At 46.0% G+C, this 26474-nt stretch overlaps 1 protein-coding gene across 1 annotated transcript in view; it reads right to left on the bottom strand.

Annotated features, from left to right (window-relative positions):
- Positions 1-11945: 11945 nt before the first annotated feature.
- slc26a6 (solute carrier family 26 member 6) overlaps positions 11946-26474 on the bottom strand; it is a 154136-nt gene continuing 139607 nt past the window's right edge. The window contains exons 19-22 of the mRNA XM_070894916.1: positions 26378-26432; positions 18937-19076; positions 16578-16637; positions 11946-12566 (exon numbers count right to left, since the gene is read on the bottom strand). Of these exons, the coding sequence (XP_070751017.1) occupies positions 12546-12566; positions 16578-16637; positions 18937-19076; positions 26378-26432 (276 nt within the window). The 3' untranslated portion in view covers positions 11946-12545. The remainder of the gene's footprint in view (positions 12567-16577; positions 16638-18936; positions 19077-26377; positions 26433-26474) is intronic.

Below are 26474 nucleotides of genomic sequence, written 5' to 3'. Positions count from 1 at the left end.
TCCGAAAGCTTCAACAGCCATGACCATTTCAGCAGCATGCTCGGTAGCCCTCTCAGTGGTGGCTAGTGGGAGCCTGCTGAGTGCATCGGCGCAGTTTTCGGTGCCCGGTCTGTGCCGAATTGTGTAGTCATAGGTGGCTAACGTGAGTGCCCACCTCTGTATGCGGGCCGATGCATTTGCATTTATGGCCTTGTTGTCGGCCAAAAGGGACGTTAGGGGTTTGTGATCTGTCTCCAGCTCAAATTTTCTGCCAAACAGGTATTGTGCATTTTCTTTATTGCATATACACATGCTAGCGCCTCTTTTCTACCATCCCGTAGCCCCTTTTTGCCTGGGACAGACTTCTGGAGGCATAAGTTACCGGCTGTAACTGACCCTTGGCATTGACATGCTGCAACACACACCCGACACCATAGGACGACGTATCGCACGTTAACACAAGTTTCTTACATGGGTCATATAGCGTTAACAGATTGTTGGAACATAACAAATTGCGTGCTCTATCAAAAGCCCTTTCCTGGCTGTCCCCCCAGACCCATTCGCGACCTTTGCGTAGGAGCATGTGTAGCGGCTCTAGCAGCGTGCTCAATTTGGGAAGAAAGTTATCAAAATAGTTCAGGAGCCCCAGGAACGAACGCAGCTCCGTCGTGTTACGGGATCTGGGTGCTCTCTGGATCGCTTCCGTCTTGGACGCAGTCGGGCTGATCCCGTCTGCTGCTACCCTCATCCTCAGGAATTCTACCTCTGGAGATAGGAAGACGCACTTCGCCTTTTTCAGTCGCAGCCCTACCCGGTCCAGTCTGCGTAGCACCTCCTCCAGGTTGTGGAGGTGTTCTTCAGTATCGTAACCCGTGATGAGGATGTCGTCCTGAAAAATCACTGTCACTGGAATCGACTTGAGGAGGTTTTCCATATTTCGTTGGAAAATCGCGGCGGCCGAGCAAATCCCGAACGGACATCTGTTGTACTCAAACAAACCCTTGTGTGTCGTGATGGTGGTCAGCTTCTTCGACTCACTCGCCAGCTCCTGGGTCATGTAAGCTGAGGTCAGGTGCAATTTTGAAAAAAGTTTGCCACCGGATAGGGTCGCAAAGATGTCCTCCACTCTCGGTAGTGGATACTGGTCTTGGAGTGACACCCGATTGATGGTGGCCTTGTAATCACCACATATCCTGACCGACCCTTCCGTCTTGAGCACCGGCACAATCGGGCTCGCCCAGTCACTAAATTCGACTGGCGAGATGATGCCTTCCCTCAGCAGGCGGTCCAATTCGCCTTCTATCTTTTCCCGCATCACATATGGCACCGCTCTGTCCTTGTGGTGTACTGGCCTGGCGTCCAAGTTTATGTGAATCATACCTTGGCCCCCATGAAAGTGCCAATGCCGGGTTGAAATAATGAGTCAAATTTGTCCAGGATCTGTGAGCATGATACTCGCTCCACAGAAGAAATTGCATTGACATCGCTCCATTTCCAGTTCATGACAGCAAGCCAACTCCTCCCCAGTAGTGCGGGACCGTCCCCCGGGACAACCCAGAGTGGCAACCTGTTCTCCGAATCTTTGTGGGTCACGACTACTGTGGCGCTGCCTAGCACCGGAATGATCTCATTTGTGTATGTCCGTAGCTGTGCGTCAATCGGCGATAATTTTGGCCTCCTGGCTTTGGACGCCCACAACTTTTCGAACTGTTTGATACCCATCAGGGACTGGATGGCCCCCGTGTCTCGCTCCATTGATGCTGGGATGCCATTGAGGAGCACTTTCATCATTATCAGTGGCGTCCTGGTGTATGAATTGTATACGTGCTCCACATGAACTCGCTGAACTTCAGCTTCCAGTGATTTCCCCCAGCATTCATTTCTGCAATTTCTGCAGGTATTTTGCTCATCTCTGCAAACTCCGGCTGAGTGTGTGCCTCCACACCTCCAACATGAGCTGCTGTTGGAAACAAAAGGTCCCTTGCCAGTCGTTCCTCCCTGACTGCCCCTGTGATTGTTCTTGAGTGTGCCATTAACAGGTGTTGATGGCCCCATTACTGGCTGAATTGTCCCTTGCAATGGCGTGAATCGCCGTTCAGCTTGCCATTGTCTCTGTCGAACTCCCACTCTGGGTTCGACTACATGTTGGGGCATGATCGATTGCTCTTGTCTGCCTGGAGAACTGTGTGCTGCTTTAACAATGTTGAATCTCTGTCCCAACCATTCCTTAACACAGCGCCTCTCGTCTGTTCTGCTTGTGGCCATGCTCGCGTTTAAATCCCAGTTTCTCGTCGCCATTGATATGTCCTTACTATACAGTATAAATGCACACGAGGCCCATGCTTGAGAGAAGGTCAGTCTGTGACCTGTCCTTAATTCCTTAGCACTCAAGTGATGGAAGTGGGTGGAGCTTCCCCTTTTATACCTGAAGGTCCAGGTTAGGAGTGTCTCCCACAATGTTCACCACCTAGTGGTCATTGTTCTCACAGTGTACAACTTAGGTCAGATTATACATTGGTTACAATGCTGGTTGAATATATGACAGTCTTAAAGGAGGAAAGGGAGATATATAGGCACAGCCGCCAATGGTGGAGCGATGAAAATCGGGGATGCTCTAGAGGGCAGAATTGGAGGAGCGTAGAGATCTCGTGGGTTGTAGGGTTGGAGGAGATTCATCATCATATCATTATAGGCAGTTCCTCGAAATCGAGGAAGACTTGCTTCTCAGTGAGTTCTCAGGTGACTGTACAGTCCAATACGGGAATTACAGTCTCTGTCACAGGTAGGACAGACAGTCGTTCGAGGTTAGGATGGGTGGAGAGTCTGGTTTGTCGCACTTTCCTTCCGCTGCCTGCACTTGTTTTCTGCATGCTCTCGTCGACGAGACTCGAGGTGCTCAACACCCTCGCAGATGCTCTTCCTCCACTTAGGGTGGTCTTTGGCCAGGGATTTCCAGGTGTCGATGGGGATGTTGCACTTTATCAAGGAGGCTTTGAGGGTGTTCTTGAAATGTTTCCTCTGCTCACCTGGGGATCGCTTGCTATGTAGGAGTTCCGAGTAGAGTGCTTGCTTTGGGAGTCTTGTGTGGGGCATGCAGACGATGTGGCCCGCCCAATGAAGCTGGTCAAGTATGGTCAGTGCTTCGATACTGGGGATGTTGGCCTGATCGAGAACACTGATGTTGGTGCGTCTATCCTCCCAAGGGATTTGCAGGATCTTGCGGAGACATCGTTGGTGGTATTTCTCCGGCGATTTGAGGCATCTACTGTATATGGTCCATGTCTCTGAACCATACAGGAGGGCGGGTATCATTACAGCCCTGTAGACCATAAGCTTGGTGCCAAGTTTGAGGCCTGACTGTCAAACACTCTCTTCCTCAGGTGACCAAAGGCTGCACTGGCGCCCTGGTGGCAGTGTTGGGCCTCATCGTTGATGTCTGCCCTTGCTGATAGTAGGCTCCCGAGGTATGGAAAGTGGTCCATGTTGTCCAAGGCGACGCCGTGGATTTTGATGATCGGGGGGCAGTGCTGTGCGGTGGGGTGAGGTTGGTGGAGGACCTTTGTCTTACGGCTGTTTAGTGTAAGGCCCATGCTTTCATATGCCTCGGTGAAGATGTTGACGACGGCTTGGAGTTCAGTCTCTGAATGTGCGCAGATGCAAGCGTCCTCCGCGTACTGTAGTTCGATGACAGAGGATGGGACGGTCTTGGATCTAGCCTGCAGGCGACAAAGGTTGAACAGGTTCCCACTGTTTCTATAGTTTAGTTGCACTCCAGCGGGAAGCTTGTTGAGAGTGAGATGGAGCGTTGCAGCGAAGAAGATCGAGAAGATAGTTGGCGCAATGACGCAACCCTGCTTGAGCCCGGTCCGGATGTGGATTGGGTCTGTGGTGGATCCGTTGGTCAGGATCACGGCTTGCATGTCGTCATGGAGCAGGCGGAGTATGGCGACAAATTTTTGAGAACAGCCAAAATGGAGGAGGACGCTCCACAGTCCCTTGCGATTAACAGTGTCAAAGCTCTTTGTGAATTCAAAGAAAGCCATGTACAAGGGTTGGTGCTGTTCCCTGCATTTCTCTTGCAGTTGTCCCGCCATGAAGGTCATGTCTATTGTACTCCGTAGTGAACGGAATCCGCATTGTGACTCTGGGAGGAGCACTTCAGCCACTGGGGGAAGACGGTTGAGGAGGGTTCTAGCGATGACTTTCCCAGTGGCCAATAACAGGAAGATTCCTCTTTAATTGTCGCAGTCGGACTTGTCCCCTTTTTTAAAGATAGTCACAATTATGGCTTCTCTGTGATCTCCAGGTACACACTCCTCCTTCCAGATGAGAGAGATGAGGTCATGCATTCACGCTAATAGTGCCTCTCTGCCATACAGAGATACGGAAGGGCGAGGCCATGAAGGGATTTGAAATGAAGGATGAGAATTTTGAAATTGAGGTGTTGCTTAACCAGAAGCCAATGTAGGTCAGCGAGCAAGCACAGGGGTACTGGGTGAACAGGACTTGGTGCAAGTTAGGACACGGGCAGCCAAGTTTTGGATGACCTCAAGTTTATGTAGTCGAAATCCGGAACTCTTTTCCCCCAAAAGCCTTTGGATTGCTTTGTCAATTCAAATTTTCAAGACTGAGATTGATTGATTTTTGTTAGGTAAGGGTATAAAAGGATGTGGATTAAAGGTAGGTAAATGGATTGAGGTACAGGTTAGCCATTATCTGATCGAATGGCAAAACAGGCTCGAGGGGCCGAATGGCCTTCTCCTGTTCCTATTTGTGAAATGTCCAAATTTTATTAGTCCTGTATAACATGATTAACTCTTGACCCTTTTACAAAACGGAAATAAAACAGAATCTGATCATAAGATATTCTAGTCAAAGTTCACTTTATTTACAAGAGAAAAACTAGGCTAGGAGGATAAAATCAGCCAGGGATCGCATTACTGATCACCATGCAATGACCCATGCTAAAATTTGTGGGTACATGAACGATAAGTGAGGACAGGATCACACCCGGCTGTGATGGCTCCCAGGAACAAAAGCCTGCTAACACTGTTTAGGGTTACAAGAAGAATACCCCTTAAAGGTAATGCAGTAATTTATTTGTACTTCTTCCAACTTAGTATACTGTATTCACTGCTCACGATGTGGTATCCTCTACATTGGGGGGCTCAAACGTAAATTGGATGATCACTTTGCTGAACTTCTCCATTCAGCCCACAATAGTGACCCTGAGCTTTCGATCGTTTGCCACTTTAACTCTGCATCCCACTCCCATTGTGACCTCGTTGTCCTATAATGAGCTCAATGCAATTCTGAGGTACAGCATCTTTCTACTTAAACTGTACTGCATCTCAGCCTTAACATTGAGTTTAACAATTTTAAATCTTAACCACTGCTCCCATTTTCTCGTGGACAGCAGGTGCTGGTAATGGAGGCCAGCTGCACCAGAGCCATTGGAAGTGAAGAAGGTATGGCCAGCAGGGTGGTCCGCACCCCTGGGTCTACCTGGAATCAATGGTGGTGACAGAAAGGTGGAGCTGTGTATCACTGTCATAAATGTGCAAACTGATCCCATGCTTGTAGATGATGTCATTGAGTGATAGCATGCAGTTGCTGATTAGTAGGAGACCAAAGATGGAGTACTGGGGCACATCAGAGGTAATTTTATTAATTCACAGGATGTGGGTGTAGCTGGCAAAGCCGGCATTTATTGCCGATCCTTAATTGCCCTCAAGAAGGTGGTGGTGAGCCGCCTTCTTGAACTGCTGCAGTCTGTGTGGTGAAGGTGCTCCCACAGTGATTACTTTGTCGCAGCGGTTTTGTAGAACTGAGTGACTTGCTATGCCATTTCAGAGGGGCAGTTAAGAGTCAACCATGTTGCTGTGGTTCTGGAGTCACATATAGGCCCAGACTAGGTAAGGAAGGCATATTTCCTTCCCTAAAGGGCATTAGTGAACGAGATGAGGTTTTTATGACAATCCAGTAGTTTCATGATGAACATTACTGATACTAGCTTTTTAAAAAAAATTTGAAATGTATTTAACTGACTGAATTTAAACTCCCCAGCTGTCGTGGTGGGATTTGAATTCATGTCTGTTGGATCATTAGTCCAGGCCTCTGGATTACTAGTCCAGTAACATAACCACTATGCTACCGTTTCCCTATAATTGTCCATCCACAGGAAGAGAAGCCATTGGAAGAAATGGGGGGAGGGGGTCATAGATCTCAATTGCCAATGGCAACTGTGCAGGCCTAGCTGCTATTTTTTTTAATTCAATCATAGGATGTGGACATCACTGGCAAGGCTGGCATTTATTGCCCATCCCTAATTGCTTTTCAGAAGGTGGTGGTGAGCCACCTTCTTTAACCTCTGCAGTCCTTGTGGTGAAGGTACTCCCGCAATGCTGTTAGAGAGGGTGTTCCAGGATTTTGACCCAGCGACAATGAAGGAATGGTGATATATTTCCAAGTCAGAATGGTGTGTGACTTGGAGGGGAAGGTGGAGATGGTGGCGTTCCCATGCTCCTGCTGCCCTTATCCTTCTAGGTGGTAGAGGTCTTGGGTTTGGGAGGTGCTGTTGAAGACACCTTGGGAAGTTGCTGCAGTGCATCTTGTAGGTGGTACACACTGCAGCCACAGTGCATCGACGGTGGAGGGAGTGAATATTTAAGGTGGTGGATGGGGTGACAATCAAGCGGGCTGCTTTGTACTGGATAGTGTCGAGCTGCTTGAGTGTTGTTGGAGTGCACTCATTCAGGCAAGTGGAGAGTATTCCATACACTCCTGACTTGTGCCTTGTAGATGGTGGAAAGGCTTTGGGGAGTCAGGAGGTGAGTCACTCGTCACAGAATACCCAGCCTCTGTGGCTGGTCCAGTTAAGTTTCTGGTTAATGGTGACCTTCCAGGATGTTGATGATGGGGGATTCGGCGATGGTAATCCTGTTGAATGTCCAGTTGTGGTGGCTAGATTCTCTCTTGTTGGAGATGGTCATTGTCTGGCACTTGTGTGGCGCAAATGTTACTTGCCACTTATCAGCCCAAGCCTGAATGTTGTCCAGGTCTTGCTGCATTCGGGCACGGACTGTTTCATTATCTGAGAAGTTGTGAATGGAACTGAACACTGTGCAATCATCAGCGAACATCCCCATTTCTGACCTTACGACAGAGGGAAGGTCATTGAGAGTAGGCTGATGGGGCAGTAATTGGCCGGGTGTTACTTTTTGTGGACAGGACACACCTGGGCAATTTTCCAATTTATCAGGTCAGTGCCAGTGTTGTAGCTGTAATGGAACAGCTTGGCTAGAGGCATGACTGGTTCTGGAGCACAAGTCTTCAGCACAACAGCCGGGATGTTGTTGGGGCCCTCAGCCTTTGCTGTATCCAGTGCAGCCAGCTGTTTCTTGCTATCATGTCGAGTTAATCGAATTGGCCACTGTGATGGTGGGGACCTTTTAAAAAATTTGTTCATGCGATGTGGGTGTCGTTGGCAAGGCCAGCATTTATTGTCCATCCCTAATTGCCCTTGAGGTTGTGGTGAGCTGCTGCAGTCTATATACTTCTTTGTTGCAGTTTGGTACAACTGAATGGCTTGCTGAGCCATTAAGAGTGGATCTGGAGTCACACATAGGTCAGATGAGGTAAGGACAGCAGGTTTCCTTCCCTAAAGGAGGTTAGTGAACCAGATGGGTTTTTATAACAACCCGGTAGTTCCATAACTGGCTTGATGGTAATAGTAGAGTGAGGGATATGCCGGGCCATAAGATTAAAGATTGTGCTGCTATACAATACTGCTGATAGCCCATAGCACCACATGGATGCCCAGTTTTGAGCTGCTAGATCTGTTCTGAATCTATCCCATTTAGCACATTGGCAGTGTGTGCTCAGTGTGAAGATGGGACTTTGTCTCTGTAATGTGTGCACCAGTGAGCATGCTCACATGTTTGTAGAGCTGTTGTCATGGGGCTGTCCCGTGCAATAAGTTTTTAAGTCAGTTCACGGACTCCCAGGCCACCTGCAATTTCTGCGGTCTGGAGGAGTCTGTGTTCCATGTGTATGTACATATGTGAGGTTGCAGCCCCTCTTTCATTATTTAAAGGGGCTGCTCCTCCATTTTTGACTGCACTCCAGTCCCACACTCCTGATCGTTGTGCACCCGATGCGGAGGGGAACGTGCAGGTTGGAGGGCCTCCTTGTAGGACTGCTCCTGGAATGGCCACAGTGGTCATTAACCGGTCCAGGCAGTGGGCGGTCGAGGGGGTCGTTCAGTCCGACTGCCTGCCTCTCTTCCGCAGTTACGTTCATACCAGGATGTCCCTGGAGATGGAGCACGCTGTGTCTACTGGTATGCTCGTGGCCTTCCGCGAGAGGTGGGTACCGGAAAGACTGGCTTGCATCATCACCCCCGGGAACAGAATTTTAATTTGATTGGCAAAGTTCCCAGTTAATTATAAATTTATGGGTTCTGGTGCCCTAGCTAAAAGGGGGCATTTAAAATTTAGTTTAAAATAGTTGTAGAGCTGTTGAATGGGAGCGGCTTAGTCAGTTACGTGATGTTCACAAGACTCAATAAAACCCCAGTTAGTTGGGTTCGACGATCCACGATGAGGCAGGTGGCTGTGAGCCTGGTGGATGAACTGGTAATGTGTAGTGTGATTGTTAAATCTTTTGCTAATAAACCAATTAGTTTTAATAGCAATGTGTTTCTATGAATTCTTAAGCAAAGGATCCATGAAGTAAATACATTACAGTCTCCACAAGGACAGTGCGGTGATAACTGCTACCAATATTGTCCTGGACAGATTTATTTGTGACAGGTTGGTTGGCGAGGAAGAGATCAAGTCGGTTTTTCCCTTGTGTTGGTTCTCTCACCACCTGTCGCAGGCCCAGTCTGGCAGCCATGTCCTTCAGGGCTCGACCAGCTCGGTCAGTAGTGGTGCTACCGAGCCACACTTGGTAATGGATATTGAAGCCCCCCCATCCAGAGTACATTCTGTGCACTTGTTACCCTCAGTGCTTCTGATGGGATTGGACAGGTTAAATGCAGGAAGAATGTTCCCGACGTTATGGAAGTCCAGAACCAGGGGTAAGCCATTTAGGACCGAGATGAGGAGAAACTTCTTCACTCAGCGAGTTGTGGGCATGTGGAATTCTCTACCACAGAAAGTTGTTGGGGCCAGTTCGTTAGATATATTCAAAAGGCAGTTAGATGTGGCCCTCACAGCTAAAGGGATCGAGGGATATGGAGAGAAAGCAGGGATGGGGTACTGAAATGCATGATCAGCCATGATCATATTGAATGGTGGTGCAGGCTCGAAGGGCTGAATGGCCTACTCCTGCACCTATTTTCTATGTTTCTATGTTGCTTCCGAGTGGTGTTCAACATGGAGGGGTACTGATTCATCAGCTGATGGAGGGTGATAGGTGGTACCTAGCAGGAGATTTCCTTGTCCATGTTTGGCCATGCGAATGTCCTTCTCCCAGAGATGTGTGCGATCTTTCAAGTCAGAAACTTGACAGATCAGAAAAGCCGTTTTCAGCGCATGCGCATTGCGCGCCATAAACCGGCTTTTGCGATACCTTCCCGGGTCCGTACACACTCCGTACAGATCCGGGGAGGTGGGAATTTCAGGGCCAACGAATGCTACCAATTCATTATCCCAATAATAACCCTACAGCCCCGGGGTATACAAACTATGGCCCTTGGAATGTATGCAATTTATAAGCTCCATCTGTCCGGCCCACAAAGCTCCAACAACTCAGTTTCTATTTGCGCTTGTATTTCTTACTGAGGCAATTTCCTCTGTTTTAATTTTGCAGGTCTGCGGTTTTGGAAATGTCTGTCCTACAAGTGCTGCTCCCTCACTGGTGGATAAATCATAAAGCTGAACACCAAGATCTGCCAGTGTTGGCAGCTTGAGATATCTGCAGATTAATGGGAATCTTCATCTAAACATTTTATGTGGATCACGAGGCTCCATGGTACACACTGGTGTGGCTCACACAGCTGATGTGGTGGTTTCCACTTCAGCCACGAGTCTCAGTACTGTGTTTAAAATCCGTCTTGGAAAAAAATGACGAATAATCTCGCTAACTATTCGACATTGTTTGGTTTATTTCTCTCTTCCTTTGTTTTTTTCCCTATCCCCTCTTTGTTTATGATGTTTGAATATTTTTTGTTTAAATGGTGAGTGGCTCTTTCGCTTAAAGTTACCCAGAACAAGTTGCCGAGTCCGTCAGTATGAGGAGGGCATTCAAGCACATTTGAAATGACAAAGTCACTGAGTAACTGGAAATGGTGGTGGGGGGGGAGGTGGGACAGGAAATAGTCTGGGTTAATCATTGATGCTTCCCTATCAGCCTCAGTAACAATCGGATTCTGCAATGGTCTTATCAGCACTTACTTTTTAAAATTAGTTCATGGGATGTGGGCGTTGCTGGCAAGGCCAGCATTTATTGCCTATCCCTAATTGCCCCCGAGAAGGTGGTGGTGAGCCGCCTTCTCGAACTGCTGCAGTCCGTGTGGTGAAGGTACTCCCACAGTGCTGTAGAGAGGGAGTTCCAGGATTTTGACCCAGCAACAATCAAGGAAGGGCGATAGATTTCCAAGTCAGGATGGTGTGTGACTTGGAGGGGAACTTGCAGGTGGTGGTGGTGTTCCCATAGGCCTGCTGCCCTGGTCCTTCTGGGTGGTAGAGGTCGCGGGTTTGGGAGGTGCTGCCGAAGAAGCCTTGGCGAGTTGGTGCACTGCTACCACGGTGCGCCGATGGTAGAGGGAGTGAATGCTTAAGGTGGTGGATGGGCTGCATAAACAACTTTTTTTTTTAATTGACGTGAATGGAACACACAATTAAGTAATTCTTTCTAATATTTTAATTTTCAAAACGGAATCCTGAGCGCAAAACTCCAACGTAGCAGCAGTTTTACACCAAAATCAAAAATATAAAAAATTACACTCAAAACAATTATTTGAAGAATATATATCAGTTAAGCGCTGTTCTCAAATTTTGTACATCTTTAAAAAATAATTTTCCATAGGTTGTTGAGAAAATAATCATGTGCCTTACATTTATAATCATTAAATTTGAACATTTAATAAAAAATTGATATTGTACATTTAGAATTTAACTTACCAAATAATTATATGCTTAAATTTAAGAAAATAAAAGGGGATTGGTTAATTTAGAAATGTGCATTTTTGCAGCATATTTAAAAACCTGGAAAAACTCTCAGAAATGAAAGGGTTACACAAAATACAAGGAAAACATTCTGACTGGATGGGTTTGCAATGCACTCTTTTTAAAAAAAAAGCAATCAGTACTTATTTGTGGTATGAATAGTCATCAAATACTCAGGGTCATAGTGCAGCCGGATGCCATTTTATTTTCCTGTCAGCATTGATTGAGCATATCAAAAGGTTTCTGGCTACCAAAAAAGTGTTGGCACCTTGGCTGCTAGGAACAATTGATGGTTTTATCTGCTGCACTGCCAGCTTTTAGAATAAAACATTTACTATTTTGTTGTCGTTTCACCATTTAACATGATGTGATGTTGCCTTTCCATCACCAGTCTAATCTGAATCATCTCCTCTGTTTACTGACCTGTTGAATGGGATTGGAAGACCAGCCCCCAGTGACGGTATCTCTGGTCAGACAGAGACCAGCGTTTCCCTTCTTTGCTCTGTGAGAGCTTCTGAAACGTAACCTCAGTGGGCTCCTGTACTCATTCCAAATGTACTGGGTAATGTGATCTTCCTGAACCATTCTGGTTTCAGATTGACCCCCTCCAGAATGCATCGCCTAATGGCAACATGAGGGGGGAGGGCGGGGGGAGGATGCTAGAGTGAGACACTGACTGAAGAAGGTTAAACAGAACTACAGAGAGAAAATACAATCATACTGTGTCTATTAGTGGCCTGTAATGTATTTGCTTCATGGGTTCTTTGTTTAAGAATTCATAACACATTGGTATTAAGAACAAATTGGTTTATTAACAAAGGTTTAACAATCATACTACACATTACCAGTTCATTCATTAGGCTCACAACTGCATACCTCATCGTGGATGACCTAGACCCAACTGACTGGGGTTTTATTGAGTCTTGTGAACATCATATGACTGGCTAAGCCACTCACAATACAACAGCTCTACAAACCTATGACAATACTCACAGGTGCATATAGTACAGGGCCTAGTAAAATCAACTCTATTCAAAGATTTCGAGAAAAAAAGAAATCGCATGGTGGATAGAAGAATAACAGAGAAGCAGAGGGATGAGACTGTTATCCTCTCGGTCTGGACTGCCCGAGTCCCAGAGGTCAAGTCTTCGCAACTCCACGCCCCATAGTTTTTCCACAGTTTTGGACTTAGATAATATTCATATTGAGAATGATTTTTACAGTTTCCTACATGTCTCGTCTCATTTTTCTTTATTGCAGAACACAGAAGAGATTAAAATGTGACATGTCGAGATGGGATTTTTATTAAACACACTGAGAGAATCAAAATCTTCTGCTTCCTCCAGATTTTGATGTTTTCCTCCAAAATGTCCCAGCACCAATCTTCAAGCATTAAAACTTGGTGCTCGCCGCCTGAAAGGGACAAAAAGAAAATAGTTCTGCTGTTTCTAATTTCCATTTTTTCTTTGAAACCCCGGTTCTTCTTTCTAATTTGCACTGACTGCCACATTTTGCTCATAATAATAATGACAACAACTACAACAACCCTTTAACATAGAAAAAATGTCCCAAGGCGTTAAACCGTGGGGGTGAGGAAAACAAATGCCAACCCAAAAGAGGGAGATATTAGAAGGGACAAAGAAGTGGGTTTAAAGAAGGTGCTCAAGGAGAGGAAAGGGGAGAGGATATGGGGAAGAAATTCCAGAGAGTTAGGGGAGAAATTTGGGCGTTTGTGCCTCCCGGGGTGTAAGCTACTTTTTACCCGGGCGTGGCGCCGTTACCGACTCCCGTGAAATTCCGCAGTTTAACAGCGGCAGTAACCGATGACGACCTGTTTTCAACCCGGAGTGAAAGTTCGGTAGTGCCTCCTGAACCTATCGCGGGCGATGCCTACGGCAGCTTCAGGGCACACGCACTGGGCTATAGGCCGCTCGCAGGGCGATAATTAAAGGGGAAGTGGGGAATGTGAAAAAAAATCCTCGGATCGGGGAGTGCGTGCCGCAACCTTGCAGCCCGGCAGTCCACTTGTGTGCCGGGCTGCTGCTACGGCTCCCCACTCCCTGGTGGGTTGGCCCCGTTTCTCGCTCGCAGAGATGGCAGCTTGACCTCCCCTTTAATGAAGGGGAGGGCCCTGTGTACGCAGCAACGCTACATGTCCTACCGCGTAGCGCTGCGCCCTTCGCGGAATCTTTCGGCCCCACTCGTGCCCCGCTCGTGGCGCGTGATATTTTGTGCTCCACTTGCTCTCGGGGGGCGGTAACCCGAATATAGGTCACCAGACGGGATTTCCACGCCTGACGCAGGAACTCCCGTCCCCAAACGGGGCGCTATGCAATTTCAGGGTCTGAGACTTAGGATGGCTAAAGGCACAGTTGCCAAAGGTGAGGTGAAGGAAGGGGGGAAATACACGAGGTCAGAGTCTGAAACACAGAGAATACAATGGTGGCAGGCGGTGGGTGGAGAGGAGGAGAGTGTTGTAGGGCTTGACAAGACCATGAAGCAGTTTAAATTTGAGGTGTGGGGGGAACTGGGCGCCAATGTAGGTCAGCAAGAACAGAGGGTCATGGGTGAACAGGACTTGTAGGATAGGGTACAGTCTTTGAATGAGCTAAAGTTTACGGAAGGAGGAGGGATAGAAGGTTGGTCAGGAGAGCATTGGAATAGTCTAGAGATGACAAAGGCAAAGGATGAGGGTTTCAGCAGCGTTTATTCCACCCCAAATCCTTTTCAAGATGGCTATGCTTTTATATGAACATTAATTCTGTTATCAAGATCAGGTAATTGCTGGACTAATCAATGTTATTATCAAAGCTACCAGTAGATGACAGTGTTGCACATACCAAGCAGTACAAGAACCTTATTGAGGGAAAATAATCTCACAAATCATCGAGTATGCTCATGCTTTCCCATGAGCGAATAGATTTATAGCAGAAACAGAAGAGGTTAAAATGTGTCCTAGAGTGGGAAGCAATGTTCCCTTTAAGCCGCGTGGCTGTGCAGAACTCTGAAGGTGCTGTGTAACTGGCTCACCCGCTTTTAAACGGAAAAACCACTCAGGCACGGAATATTAAATGAGACTCACAGCCCGTTAAAGGGGCCGCGCATCCCCCCCAAAAATTAGAGGGTACATTGGTGGGAAGCAGAATGTCACTCCCAGGATCTGTTGGAGTTGTCAGCAGTGCCCAGGATGCTCTCTTCCCTCCAGAGAAGGTCCCGAAATGACCCTACTGTTGAGGCTGGGAGCTCACTGGTGTATCCATGATGAAGATTCTTTGCCCAACTCCTAAACTTCTCTTTTCAGATGCTGATGGCCTGCTGTGTATTTCTTACTTTTTCCAATTTTAGTTCAGATTTCCAACAATTAAATTTTTTTAAATCTCCATGGGAGTGGGGGGGTGGGTGGAGGGGGGATTTATGTGGTGCAGTGGGGTATTTAGGGTCACCAACTCTGGTTGGGTGTATTCCTGGAGATTTCGCCACATGTGCTCCCAACTCGAACCGCCCCGCCCTGCCCCCACACACCTGCAATTGGTCCATCCTCCAGGCGCCACTGTCTTCCCATAGCCAATTAGAAAGGGAACAGACTTATTGGCCGCAATTTCACCTACCGAGGCGGGAGTGAGGTGGGCAACGTCCGTAGCGGATTCCCAGCCCGCTGCCTGCACCATCCCGCTCTGTACGTGACTTTACGGTGATTGGGCATGTTAAGCCCGCCCAGCGAGGTTCCCAACCAATTAAAAGGAAGTGGGCCCGATGACATCATTTGATGACGTATCATCAGCCGGTTTCCTTAAAGGGACCATGTCCACATTGATTTTGACAGTTGTGCTGTCAGTGTACTACAGCTGCAAACACTGACAAGCACTGCACAAAGGTGCTCGGCTGCACCCAAGCTCTCCCGTGACTCCCTTCATATGCTTAGTGAGGGAGTCACAGCACACAGGGAGATTTTCTTCCCTCATCTACAATATTTTCATAACTAATAAATGAAAGTGTTCAAAGGGAATGAAAATAAAAACACAATTTTGTTTAGTGTTTCTATAATTTTTCTCCTGAGCTACGCGCAGCAGTGTCGTGGAGATTAATCTTCAATTCCTGGAGACTCCAGGACAATCCTGGAGGTTTGGTATGCCTAGGCATATTTCTCAGTATCCCACCAACTTGAGCCTGTTCTCTCTGCTCCACCATTGGTGGCCGAGCCATCAGGCAACATACCTTGCCCAAATCCTCACACACCCTTGGCCCGCATCACTGCTCGCTTCCTTTTAACCCCTGCCAGTTGTCCATTCTACTCTCCCTTTAAGAAGAAGCCATGGTATTTCTACACTAACCTTAGGCAGTGTATCACTACATTAAAAAAAATATTTATTCGTTCATGAGATGTGGGCATCGCTGGAAAAGCCGGCATTTACTGCCCATTGCCCTTGAGAAGGTGGTGGTGAGCCATCTTCTAGAATTGCTGTAGTCCCTGTGGTGAAGATACTCCCACAGTGACTTTTGTCGTAGCGGTTTGGTACAACTGAATGTCTTGCTAGGGCATTTCAGAGGGCAGTTAAGAGTCACATGTCGGCCAGACCAGGTAAGGATGGCAGGTTTCCTCCCTGGAGGACATTAATGAACCAGTTGGGTTCTTTATGATAATTCATGGTCACCATTACTGACACTAGGTTTTTAATTCTGGATTTATTTAATTAACTGAAATTAAATTTCCCCCAGCTGACGCCTCCGGATTATTAGTTCAGACCTGTGGATTGCTAATCCAGTAACATAACCACTATGCTACCATACCCCCATTAAAGGTGGGTTATATAAGTGTCATATTTGTGCTGTATCTTTGGCACGAGAGCAACAGACCACTCCTAAACCTGGTGATTGCGACACATCTCCGTAATGAAGAACCCAGCACACTGCAACTCATTCACTGCATTTCAACCAAACCTGAAGACGGACCACGCACTGTCCTTCCTCAGGTAAAGATGTTGCATTGCCATTATTTTCTGCTTTGCATCCTGAATATTCCTGTTTGTAAACAGGCAATTTGGCCGATCAAAGCTGTGGGCAGAAATGCACTTGGCTTTCTGTACGTGCCTGATGGTTCATTTTGGACTTAGTCCCTTGGCCTGATATCAGGAGACTCCGCACCCTGCGGCCTATCATTTTCTAACCGTCACAGACAGGGAGTTTGAAGCTTTCTGATACTTATTCACAGTGCATGCCAGGAGCACTGAAGTATAAAATCTGGGTCGTTATGTTTAAACAGGAGGGTTTTTATTTCAAGAATCCATGACAAACCATGCAGAGCTAGTGAAGAATCTCAATAAAATCTGGTGATGCGGAATAACTTGCACTGTATTTGCTGGAGATTAATTCCGATTAATTGACATTAAGCAACATGTAAAACATTATATAAAGAAGCTTTCTTACACTGGCAGGAGTGGGCTCTTGCTCTTGGTCCTGTGAGTGGGGCAGCATAAGGGCTCCATTCTGTGAATAAGTGATCAGAATGTTACAGCACAATCTCGGGAGTTGGGCACACAGTTAGCCCTTCCAATTTAAAGGCAATTTAACATGTTTTTCGAACACATTTTCCTTCCTTCCGCAATCCATCTGCAGCACTCACCGCCTTGGCCAAGGGAGCAGCCAGGAAAGCTGCTCCCAGGTGTTTGCCAGATCCCTGTCTAACCAACTGACAGGGAGTACACAACGGTGAAGAAGCAGAAAAAGAGAAAGAAAAAAGAGAAAGAAAAGGAAGGACTCATACAACGACTTATTGTGTCCTCAGGTCATCCCATAGTGCTTCACAACCAATGAATTGCTTTTGAAGTATAGTCATTGTGTTGTGTTGTAGACAAGCACAACCATCAATTTCAAAATAGCAAGTTGCCACACAGCAAGAATGACCAGTTCATTTATTTTTGGCGGTGTTGGTTGAGGGATTAATGTTGGCTTGATCATTGAAGAGCTCCATGCTCTTCTCTGCTCAAGGGGCTGAATGGCCTACTTCTGTTCCTATGGCTAGTGCCGTGGGGTTTTTAACATCCACTTGAACCACTGGAACAGGCAGTCAGAACCTCACTTAAATGCTTCATTCAAAAGATAATACCTCAAACAGCGCACTAGATCAGCCTACATTATCTACTGAAGTGGGACTTGAATCCGCAACCATCTGCTACCAACTGAGCCAAACCAAGCTGACAAAGTGACCATGGGCGAGCCTCCCTTAAATTGTCATTTCCTGTGAACTCTGTCTGGCCTTGGCTCAGCACCTCCCTCACGATGGTATGACAGAGATCAGGAGCTCACTCTACGCTCTTCCCAATTGACCAGATATCATCGTCAGTGATGTTGGGAGGGATTGCTTAAATGAGCGAAACCACTTTGCACAGGCTCTATAATTGTAGTGGAAATACAATTTTAGAGGGGTACATGTTCAACTTCACTACATGGACAGTGATCTGGCAGAGTGGACCACCTGCCCGTTATAGAAGTGCCACACTTTCATTCCAATCACTTCAATGGACTTAAAATCGGACGGGTCCTACAATCTGCTTTACCAGATTGTCATCCATGCAGTGAAGCTGAAAATTTCCTCCAGCATCTTTGGAGCAAGATCCAGTCTGGGCGATGATGTGGGAGGCATTGCATCAGTACTTGTCCATTTGAAAGCATTTTTTCTATTGTCAACCACTTTTCCATTATTCTATTGTCAACCAATGGGGGCATGTGGGTATAGGGTTGAAAATGCAAGGTCATAATCTGTTCCATGTGAATTCTCTGCCCAATTCCTTGCTTCATGGGCGAACAGTAAGGATGGGGAGAGCATAAGTAATTGTACTAAGTAATCAGTGGTATCACGCCACCAAATTTTCTGAAACACGTCCTAAGTTATCGCATCACTTACATAGGATCTACTCGACAAATGTTCACCCCATTGTACACGAGACACCGGTGATTGGGCTGCTCCTCTCTAAACTTACATTCTACATTGTTTATGCATGTTAATTATTTCCCCATCACCCTAAATGGTGCCAGCAGTTCATGGACCATTATTCCATACAATATTATATCATCTCTGCCCATATATAGTCTTATAACCCTGAGAATATTCCTGACTAAAACTCTTTTTGAAGGAATTAATCCTATCATATCATAGGCAATCCCTCAGAGTCGAGATTGACTTGCTTCCACTCTAAAAGTGAGTTCTCAGGTGACTGAAGAGGCCAATGCGGGACCTACAGTCTCTGTCACAGGTGGGGCAGACAGTGGTTGAAGGAAAGGGTGGTCGGGGAGCCTGGGTTGATGCACTCTCTTGCCGCATGGTTTCTGCTTGTTCTCAGCGACGGGACTCGAGGTGCTCAGCGCCCTCCCGGATACTTTTCCTCCACTTTGTGCGGTGTTGGGCCATGGATTCCCAGGTGCCAGTGGGGATGTTGCACTTTATCAAGGAGGCTTTGAGGGAGCCTTGAAGTGTTTCCTCCACCCACCTGGGGCTCGCTTGCCGTGTCGAAGCTCTGAGTAGAGCGCTTGCTTTGGGAGTCTCGTGTCGGGCATGTGGACGTTGTGGCCCACCACCACAACACACGACCTTAGCTGGGAATCTATCCAGTATTCATTAGAGAGCCGGGAAAAACAGGTTCCCTCTAATCGCAAGACCTTTCTGAGGTTTGTTCATTTTACACAAGGATGTCCAGCAAAGACTTGTTTAAATCCAGGTAAAAGAGCCCTTCAGGGATAAAAATTTAAAATTACACAGCGATAAGAAATAAAAATGAAGGGAACAGACCATGTAGAGTGCTTGATCAGTAGATGGGTTGCTTTTCATCACACAGTACGTAACAGCATCATGGACAGTGGTAAAAAGCTGGGATTTGCTGATATTTTTCCCAAAGAATTCTCCTTGTTCAAACTGCTGGACGATAGCCCCTGAAAGAAGCAAAGTTGAGTTAAGACCAACTGTTGATCTGGAATAACATATATATAGATAATGACCCTGAATTTTCCCTTGTGTTCGGCCGGCTCCTGCTGTAACTCTGGCGAGACTCTGTCCCGGAAACAGGCAAGGAGCTGGATATGCCGGGTCCCCACTGGCTTTGGGGCTCAGGAGTCGGCCTTGTAAGGGATGGATTTTCTGACTGCCACTTACAAGGTGACTGTCGAGGGGACGGGGGCTCCGTACATTAGGAGCTCCTGCTTCCCTGGCCCAGAAGGGACCTGATGTCGAACTGAAAGAAAGAAGAAAGAAGGACTTGGATTTATATAGCGCCTTTCACGACCACTGGGTGTCTTAAAGTGCTTTACAGCCAATGAAGTACTTTTGGAGTGTAGTCACTGTTCTAATATAGGAAACGTGGCAGTCAATTTGCACACAAGCAAGCTCTCACAAACAGACAATCTGTTTTTTTTGTTATGTTGATTAAGGGATAAGTATTGGCCAGGATACTGGGGATAATCATTTGCGCACAAGCAAGCTCTCACAAACAGACAATCTGTTTTTTTTGTTATGTTGATTAAGGGATAAATATTGGCCAGGACACCGGGGATAACTCCCCTACTGTTCTTCAAAATATTGCCGTGGGATCTTTTATGTCCATTTGAGAGAGCAGACGGGACCTCGGTTTAACGTCTCATCTGAAAGACGGCACCTCCAACAGTGCAGCGCTCCCTCAGCACTGCACTGGAGCATCAGCCGAGATTTTTTTGTGCTCAAATTCCTGGAGTGGGATTTGAATCCACAACCTTCTGGCTCAGTGTTCTACCCACTGAGCCACAGCTGACACTGAAGGCCAGTATACCGAGAGAGGTGAGGCTTTCGAATCCCCAGAAGTCACAACTAAAATGGACCCATAAAGAAAAGAGACACTAAAAAATCAAACATGCTGCATTGTCGCCCCTCACATGGTTGAGGAGAGATCCAGGGGAGGCGTCTGGGCACTCCCACAACATGGCATAGACTTGGACTTGTAGTGGCACAACCAGCCTGTGTTAATTAGGTGCCCTCTAATAGAGTCCACAAAACCTGGTGGAGGTTGGATGCTCCGAGGAGGCCATCAACCAGTGTGACCCCAGCATAACCACCAGGATTGCAGTCTGTGGGCCAATATAGAAACATAGAAAATAGGTGCAGGAGTAGGCCATTCGGTCCTTCGAGCCTGCACCACCATTCAATATGATCATGGCTGATCATGCAACTTCAGTACCCTATTCCTGCTTTCTCTCCATACTCCTTGATCCCCTTAGCCGTAAGGGCCACATCTAACTCCCTTTTGGATATATCTAACGAACTGGCCTCAACAACTTTCTGTGGTAGAGAATTCCACAGGTTCACAATTCTCTGAGTGAAGAAGTTTCTCCTCATCTCAGTCCTAAATGGTTTAGCCCTTATCCTTAGACTGTGACCCCTAGTTTTGGATTTCCCCAACATCGGGAACATTCTTCCTGCATCTAACCTGTCCAATCCTGTCAGAATTGTATATGATTCTATGAGATCCCCTCTCATTCTTCTAAATTCCAGTGAATATAAGCCCAGTCGATCCAGTCTTTCTTCATATGTCAGTCCTGCCATTCCGGGAATCAGTCTGGTGAACCTTCGCTGCACTCCTTCAATAGCAAGAATGTCCTTCCTCAGATTAGGAGACCAAAACTGCACACAATACTCAAGGTGTGGTCTCACCAAGGCCCTGTATAACTGCAGTAAGACCTCCCTGCTCCTATACTCAAATCCCCTCGCTATGAAGGCCAGCATGCCATTTGCCTTCTTTACTGCCTGCTGTAGCTACATGCCTACCTTCAATGACTGATGTACCATGACACCCAGGTCTCATTGCACCTCCCCTTTTACTAATCTGTCACCATTCAGATAATAATCTGCCTTCCTGTTTTTGAACCAAGTGGATAACCTCACACTTATCCACATTATACTGCATCTGCCATGCATTTGCCCATTCACCTAACCTGTTCAAGTCACCCTGCAGCCTCCTAGCATCCACTTCGCAGCTCGCACTGCCATCTAGCTTAGTGTCATCTGCAAACTTGGAGATATTACATTCAATTCCTTCGTCTAAATCATTAATGTATATTGTAAATAGCTGGGGTCCCAGCACTGAACCTTGCGGTACCCCACTAGTCACTGCCTGCCATTCTGAAAAGGACCCGTTTAGTCCCACTCTTTGCTTCTTGTCTGCCAACCAGTTCTCTGTCCACGTCAATACATTACCCCAATACCATGTGCCTTAATTTTACACAATAATCTCTTGTATGGGACCTTGTCAAAAGCTTTTTGAAAGTTCAAATACACCACATCCACTGGTTCTCCCTTATCCACTCTACTAATTACATCCTCCTAAAACTCTAGAAGATTTGTCTAGCATGATTTCCCTTTCATAAATCCATGCTGACTTGGTCCGATCCTGTCACTGCTTTCCAAATGCGCTGCTATTACATCTTTAATAATTGATTCCAACATTTTCCCCTCTACCGATGTCAGGCTAACCGGTCTATAATTCCCTGTTTTCTCTCTCCCTCCTTTTTTAAAACGTGGGATTACATTAGCTACCCTCTAATCCATAGAACTGAACCAGAGTCTATAGAATGTTGGAAAATGACTACAAATGCATGCACTATTTCTAGGGCCACTTCCTTGAGTACTCTGGGATGCAGACTATCAGGCCCTTGGGATTATCGGCCTTCAGTCCCTTTAATTTCCCTGACACCATTTCTTGACGAATAAGGATTTCCCTCAGTTTCCCCCTTTGCGCTAGACCCTAGTATTTTCGGGAGGTTATTCGTGTCTTCCTTAGTAAAGACAGAACCAAAGTATTTGTTCAATTGGTCTGCCATTTCCTTGATCCCATTATGAATTCCCCTGATTCTGACTGCAAGGGACCTAAATTAGTCTTCACTAATCTTTTTCTCTTCACATATCTATAGAAGCTTTTGCAGTCAGTTTTTATGTTCCCTGCAAGCTTACTTTCTTACTCTATTTTCTCCCTCTTAATAAAACCCTTTGTCCTCCTCTGCTGAATTCTAAATTTCTTCCAGTCCTCAGGTTTGCTGCTTTTTCTGGCCAATTTTAATGTCTCTTCCTTGGACTTAACACTTTCCCTAATTTCCCTTGTTAGCCACGGTTGAGCCACCTTCCCTTTTTTAGTCTTATGCCACACAGGGATGTACAATTGTTGTAGTTCATCCATGTGATATTTAAATGTCTGCCATTGTCTATCCATCGTCAACCCTTTAACTATCATTCTCCAGTCTATCCTAGCCAATTCAAGTTTCATACCGTCGAAGTTTCCTTTCTTTAAGTTTAGGACCCTAGTCTCTGAATTAACAGTGTCACTCTCTATCTTAATGAAGAATTCTACCATATTATGGTCACTCTTCCCCAAGGGGCCCCACACAACCAGATTGCTAATTAATTCTCTCTCGTTACACAAGACCCAGTCTAGGATGGCCTGCTCTCCAGTTAGTTCCTCGACTAGAAAACCATCCCTTATACACTCCAGGAAATCCTCCTCCATTGTATTGCTACCAGTTTGATTAGCCCAATCAATATGCAGATTAAAGTCACCCATGATAACTGCTGTACCCTTATTGCACACGTCCCTAATTTCCTGTTTGATGTCATCCCCAACCTCCTTACTACTGTTTGGTAAACTCTACAAATCCTCGAGTGCTGCCTGGCTGAGATCAACAAACTAAGCACTGATTGAACCCGGGACTTTCCTGGATCTATTGGAGGTCATCTTAACCCAACCATTCTGTTTGGAAACTGATGGGATCGGGTGCAACGCTAGTTTTAATCTCCGGTCAACTTGAAATCAATGGTGTAATATTGGGTAGGGTGCAAAACTAGCATTGCACCCGATCATCTCAGTTTCCCAATGGGCGGGTTAGGTTAGAATTATCCCCTTGGGTCTTGTTTCCACAGTCATAAGAACATAAGAACATAAGAATTAGGAACAGGAGTAGGCCATCTAGCCCCTCGAGCCTGCTCCGCCATTCAACAAGATCATGGCTGATCTGGCCGTGGAATCAGCTCCACTTACCCGCCCGCTCCCCATAACCCTTAATTCCCTTATTGGTTAAAAATCTATCTATCTGTGATTTGAATACATTCAATGAGCTAGCCTCAATTGCCTTCCTGGGTAGAGAATTCCACAGATTCTCAACTCGGTTTTAAATTGGCTCCCCTGTATTTTGAGGCTGTGGCCCCTAGTTCTAGTCTCCCCAACCAGTGGAAACAACCTCTCTGCCTCTATCTTGTCTATTCCTTTCATTATTTTAAATGTTTCTATAAGATCACCCCTCATCCTTCTGAACTCCAATGAGTAAAGACCCAGTCTACTCAATCTATCATCATAAGGTAACCCCCTCATCTCCGGAATCAGCCTAGTGAATCATCTCTGTACCCCCTCCAAAGCTAGTATATCCTTCCTTAAGTAAGGTGACCAAAACTGCACGCAATACTCCAGGTGCGGCCTCACCAATACCCTGTACAGTTGCAGCAGGACCTCCCTGCTTTTGTACTCCATCCCTCTGGCAATGAAGGCCAACATTCCATTCGCCTTCCTGATTACCTGCTGCACCTGCAAACTAACTTTTTGGGATTCATGCACAAGGACCCCCAGGTCCCTCTTCACCGCAGCATGTTGTAATTTCTCCCCATTCAAATAATATTCCCTTTTACTGTTTTTTTCCCAAGGTGGATGACCTCACATTTTCCGACATTGTATTCCATCTGCCAAGCCTTAGCCCATTCGCTTAACCTATCTAAGTCTCTTTGCAGCCTCTCTGTGTCCTCTACACAACCCGCTTTCCCACTAATCTTTGTATCATCTGCAAATTTTGTTCAACCACACTCTGTCCCCTCTTCCAGGTCATCTATGTATATTGTAAACAGTTGTGGTCCCAGCACCGATCCCTGTGGCACACCACTAACCACCGATTTCCAACCTGAAAAGGACCCATTTATCCCGACTCTCTGCTTTCTGTTAGCCAGCCAATTCTCGATCCATGCTAATACATTTCCTCTGACTCCACATACCTTTATCTTCTGCAGTAACCTTTTGTGTGGCACCTTATCGAATGCCTTTTGGAAATCTAAATACGCCACATCCATCGGTACAACTCTATCCACCATGCTCGTTATATCCTCAAAGAATTCCAGTAAATTAGTTAAACATGATTTCCCCTTCATGAATCCATGTTGCGTCTGCTTGATTGCACTATTATAATCAAGATGTCCCGCTATTTCTTCCTTAATGATAGCTTCAAGCATTTTCCCCACTACAGATGTTAAACTAACCGGCCTATAGTTACCTGCCTTTTGTCTGCCCCCTTTTTTAAACAGTGGCGTTACATTAGCTGCTTTCCAATCCGATGGTACTTCCCCAGAGTCCAGAGAATTTTGGTAGATTGTAACGAATGCATCTGCTATAACTTCCGCCATCTCTTTTAATACCCTGGGATGCATTTCATCAGGACCAGGGGACTTGTCTACCTTGAGATCCATTAGTCTGTCCAGCACTACCCCCCTAGTGATAGTGATTGTCTCAAGGTCCTCCCTTCCGACATTCCTATGACCAGCAATATTTGGCATGGTTTTTGTGTCTTCCACTGTGAAGACCGAAGCAAAATAATTGTTTACGGTCTCAGCCATTTCCACATTTCCCATTATTAAATCCCCCTTCTCATCTTCTAAGGGACCAACATTTACTTTAGTCACTCTTTTCCGTTTTATATATCGGTAAAAGCTTTTACTATCTGTTTTTATGTTTTGCGCAAGTTTACTTTTGTAATCTATCTTCCCTTTCTTTATTGCTTTTTTAGTCATTCTTTGCTGTCGTTTAAAATTTTCCCAATCTTCTAGTTTCCCACTAACCTTGGCCACCTTATACGCATTGGTTTTTAATTTGATACTCTCCTTTATTTCCTTGGTTATCCATGGCTGGTTATCCCTTCTCTTACCGCCCTTCTTTTTCACTGGAATATATTTTTGTTGAACACTATGAAAGAGCTCCTTAAAAGTCCTCCACTGTTCCTCAGTTGTGCCACCATTTAGTCTGTGTTCCCAGTCTACTTTAGCCAACTCTGCCCTCATCCCACTGTAGTCCCCTTTGTTTAAGCATAGTACGCTCGTTTGAGACACTACTTCCTCACCCTCAATCTGTATTACAAATTCAACCATACTGTGATCACTCATTCCGAGAGGATCTTTTACTAGGAGATCATTTATTATTTCTGTCTCATTACACAGGACCAGATCTAAGATAGCTTGCTCCCTTGTAGGTTACCCCGTGCGATTTGATTTGACTAATCGATATGTAGGTTAAAATCCCCCATGATTACTGCCGTTCCTTTTTCACATGCCTCCATTATTCCCTTGATTACAATCCGCCCCACCGTGAAGTTATTATTTGGGGGCCTATAAACTACGCCCACCAGTGACTTTGTCCCCTTACTATCTCTAATCTCCATCCACAATGATTCAACATTTTGTTCATTAGAGCCAATATCGTCTCTCACAACTGCCCTGATATCATCCTTTATTAACAGAGCTACCCCACCTCATTTCTCTTCTTGTCTATCTTTCCGAATTGTCAGATACCCCTGTATGTTTAATTCCCAGTCTTGGCCACCATGCAACCATGTTTCAGTAATGGTCACCAAATCATACCCATTTGTAATGATTTGTGCCATCAACTCATTTACTTTGTTTCGAATGCTCCGTGCGTTTAGGTAAAGTATTTTAATCCTAGTTTTTAAACCATGATTTTTAGTTTTGACCCCTCCTGCAGCCCCTTTATATTCATACATATTGTCCCTTCCTATCACGTTGTGGTTTACATTTACCCCAGTGCTACTCTGCTCTGTTGCCTCCTGCCTTTTGCATTTTTTCTTGGAGTTCTGTTCATCTGAGCTCTCACCCACTCTAACTAGCTTAGAGCCCTCTCCTTGGTTCCCATCCCCCTGCCAAGCTAGTTTAAAGCCCTCCCAACCGCACTATCAAAACCACCCGCATCGCATTTACCAGTCAGCATCGCATTTACTAGCTAAGCCAGCAAGTCTTCTCATTACAATGGAGCTTTGTGGGTAGAATGGAAGGTGATCAATCAGCTGGGTCTGTCGTTACATTTATTTGGCAGTAAGTCACACAGCAACAGAACTGCAATATCATGTTCGACAAACAAGCACATCCCATTTTAAAGGGTCCATCTTATACTTACAGTGACAACCTGCCAGGTACACGTCGACCTCAACATCCTTATAATCACGAAAAATCTGGAATTTAAAGGCATGGAGTTAAATTGCTTTGTTGACTTC

The sequence above is a fragment of the Pristiophorus japonicus genome, chromosome 12 (genome assembly GCF_044704955.1).
Source record: "Pristiophorus japonicus isolate sPriJap1 chromosome 12, sPriJap1.hap1, whole genome shotgun sequence".
In the NCBI taxonomy this organism is placed as follows: domain Eukaryota; kingdom Metazoa; phylum Chordata; class Chondrichthyes; family Pristiophoridae; genus Pristiophorus; species Pristiophorus japonicus.
The sequence above is the reverse complement of the archived record's forward strand: the minus strand, read 5'-3'. Positions and strand labels throughout refer to the sequence as shown.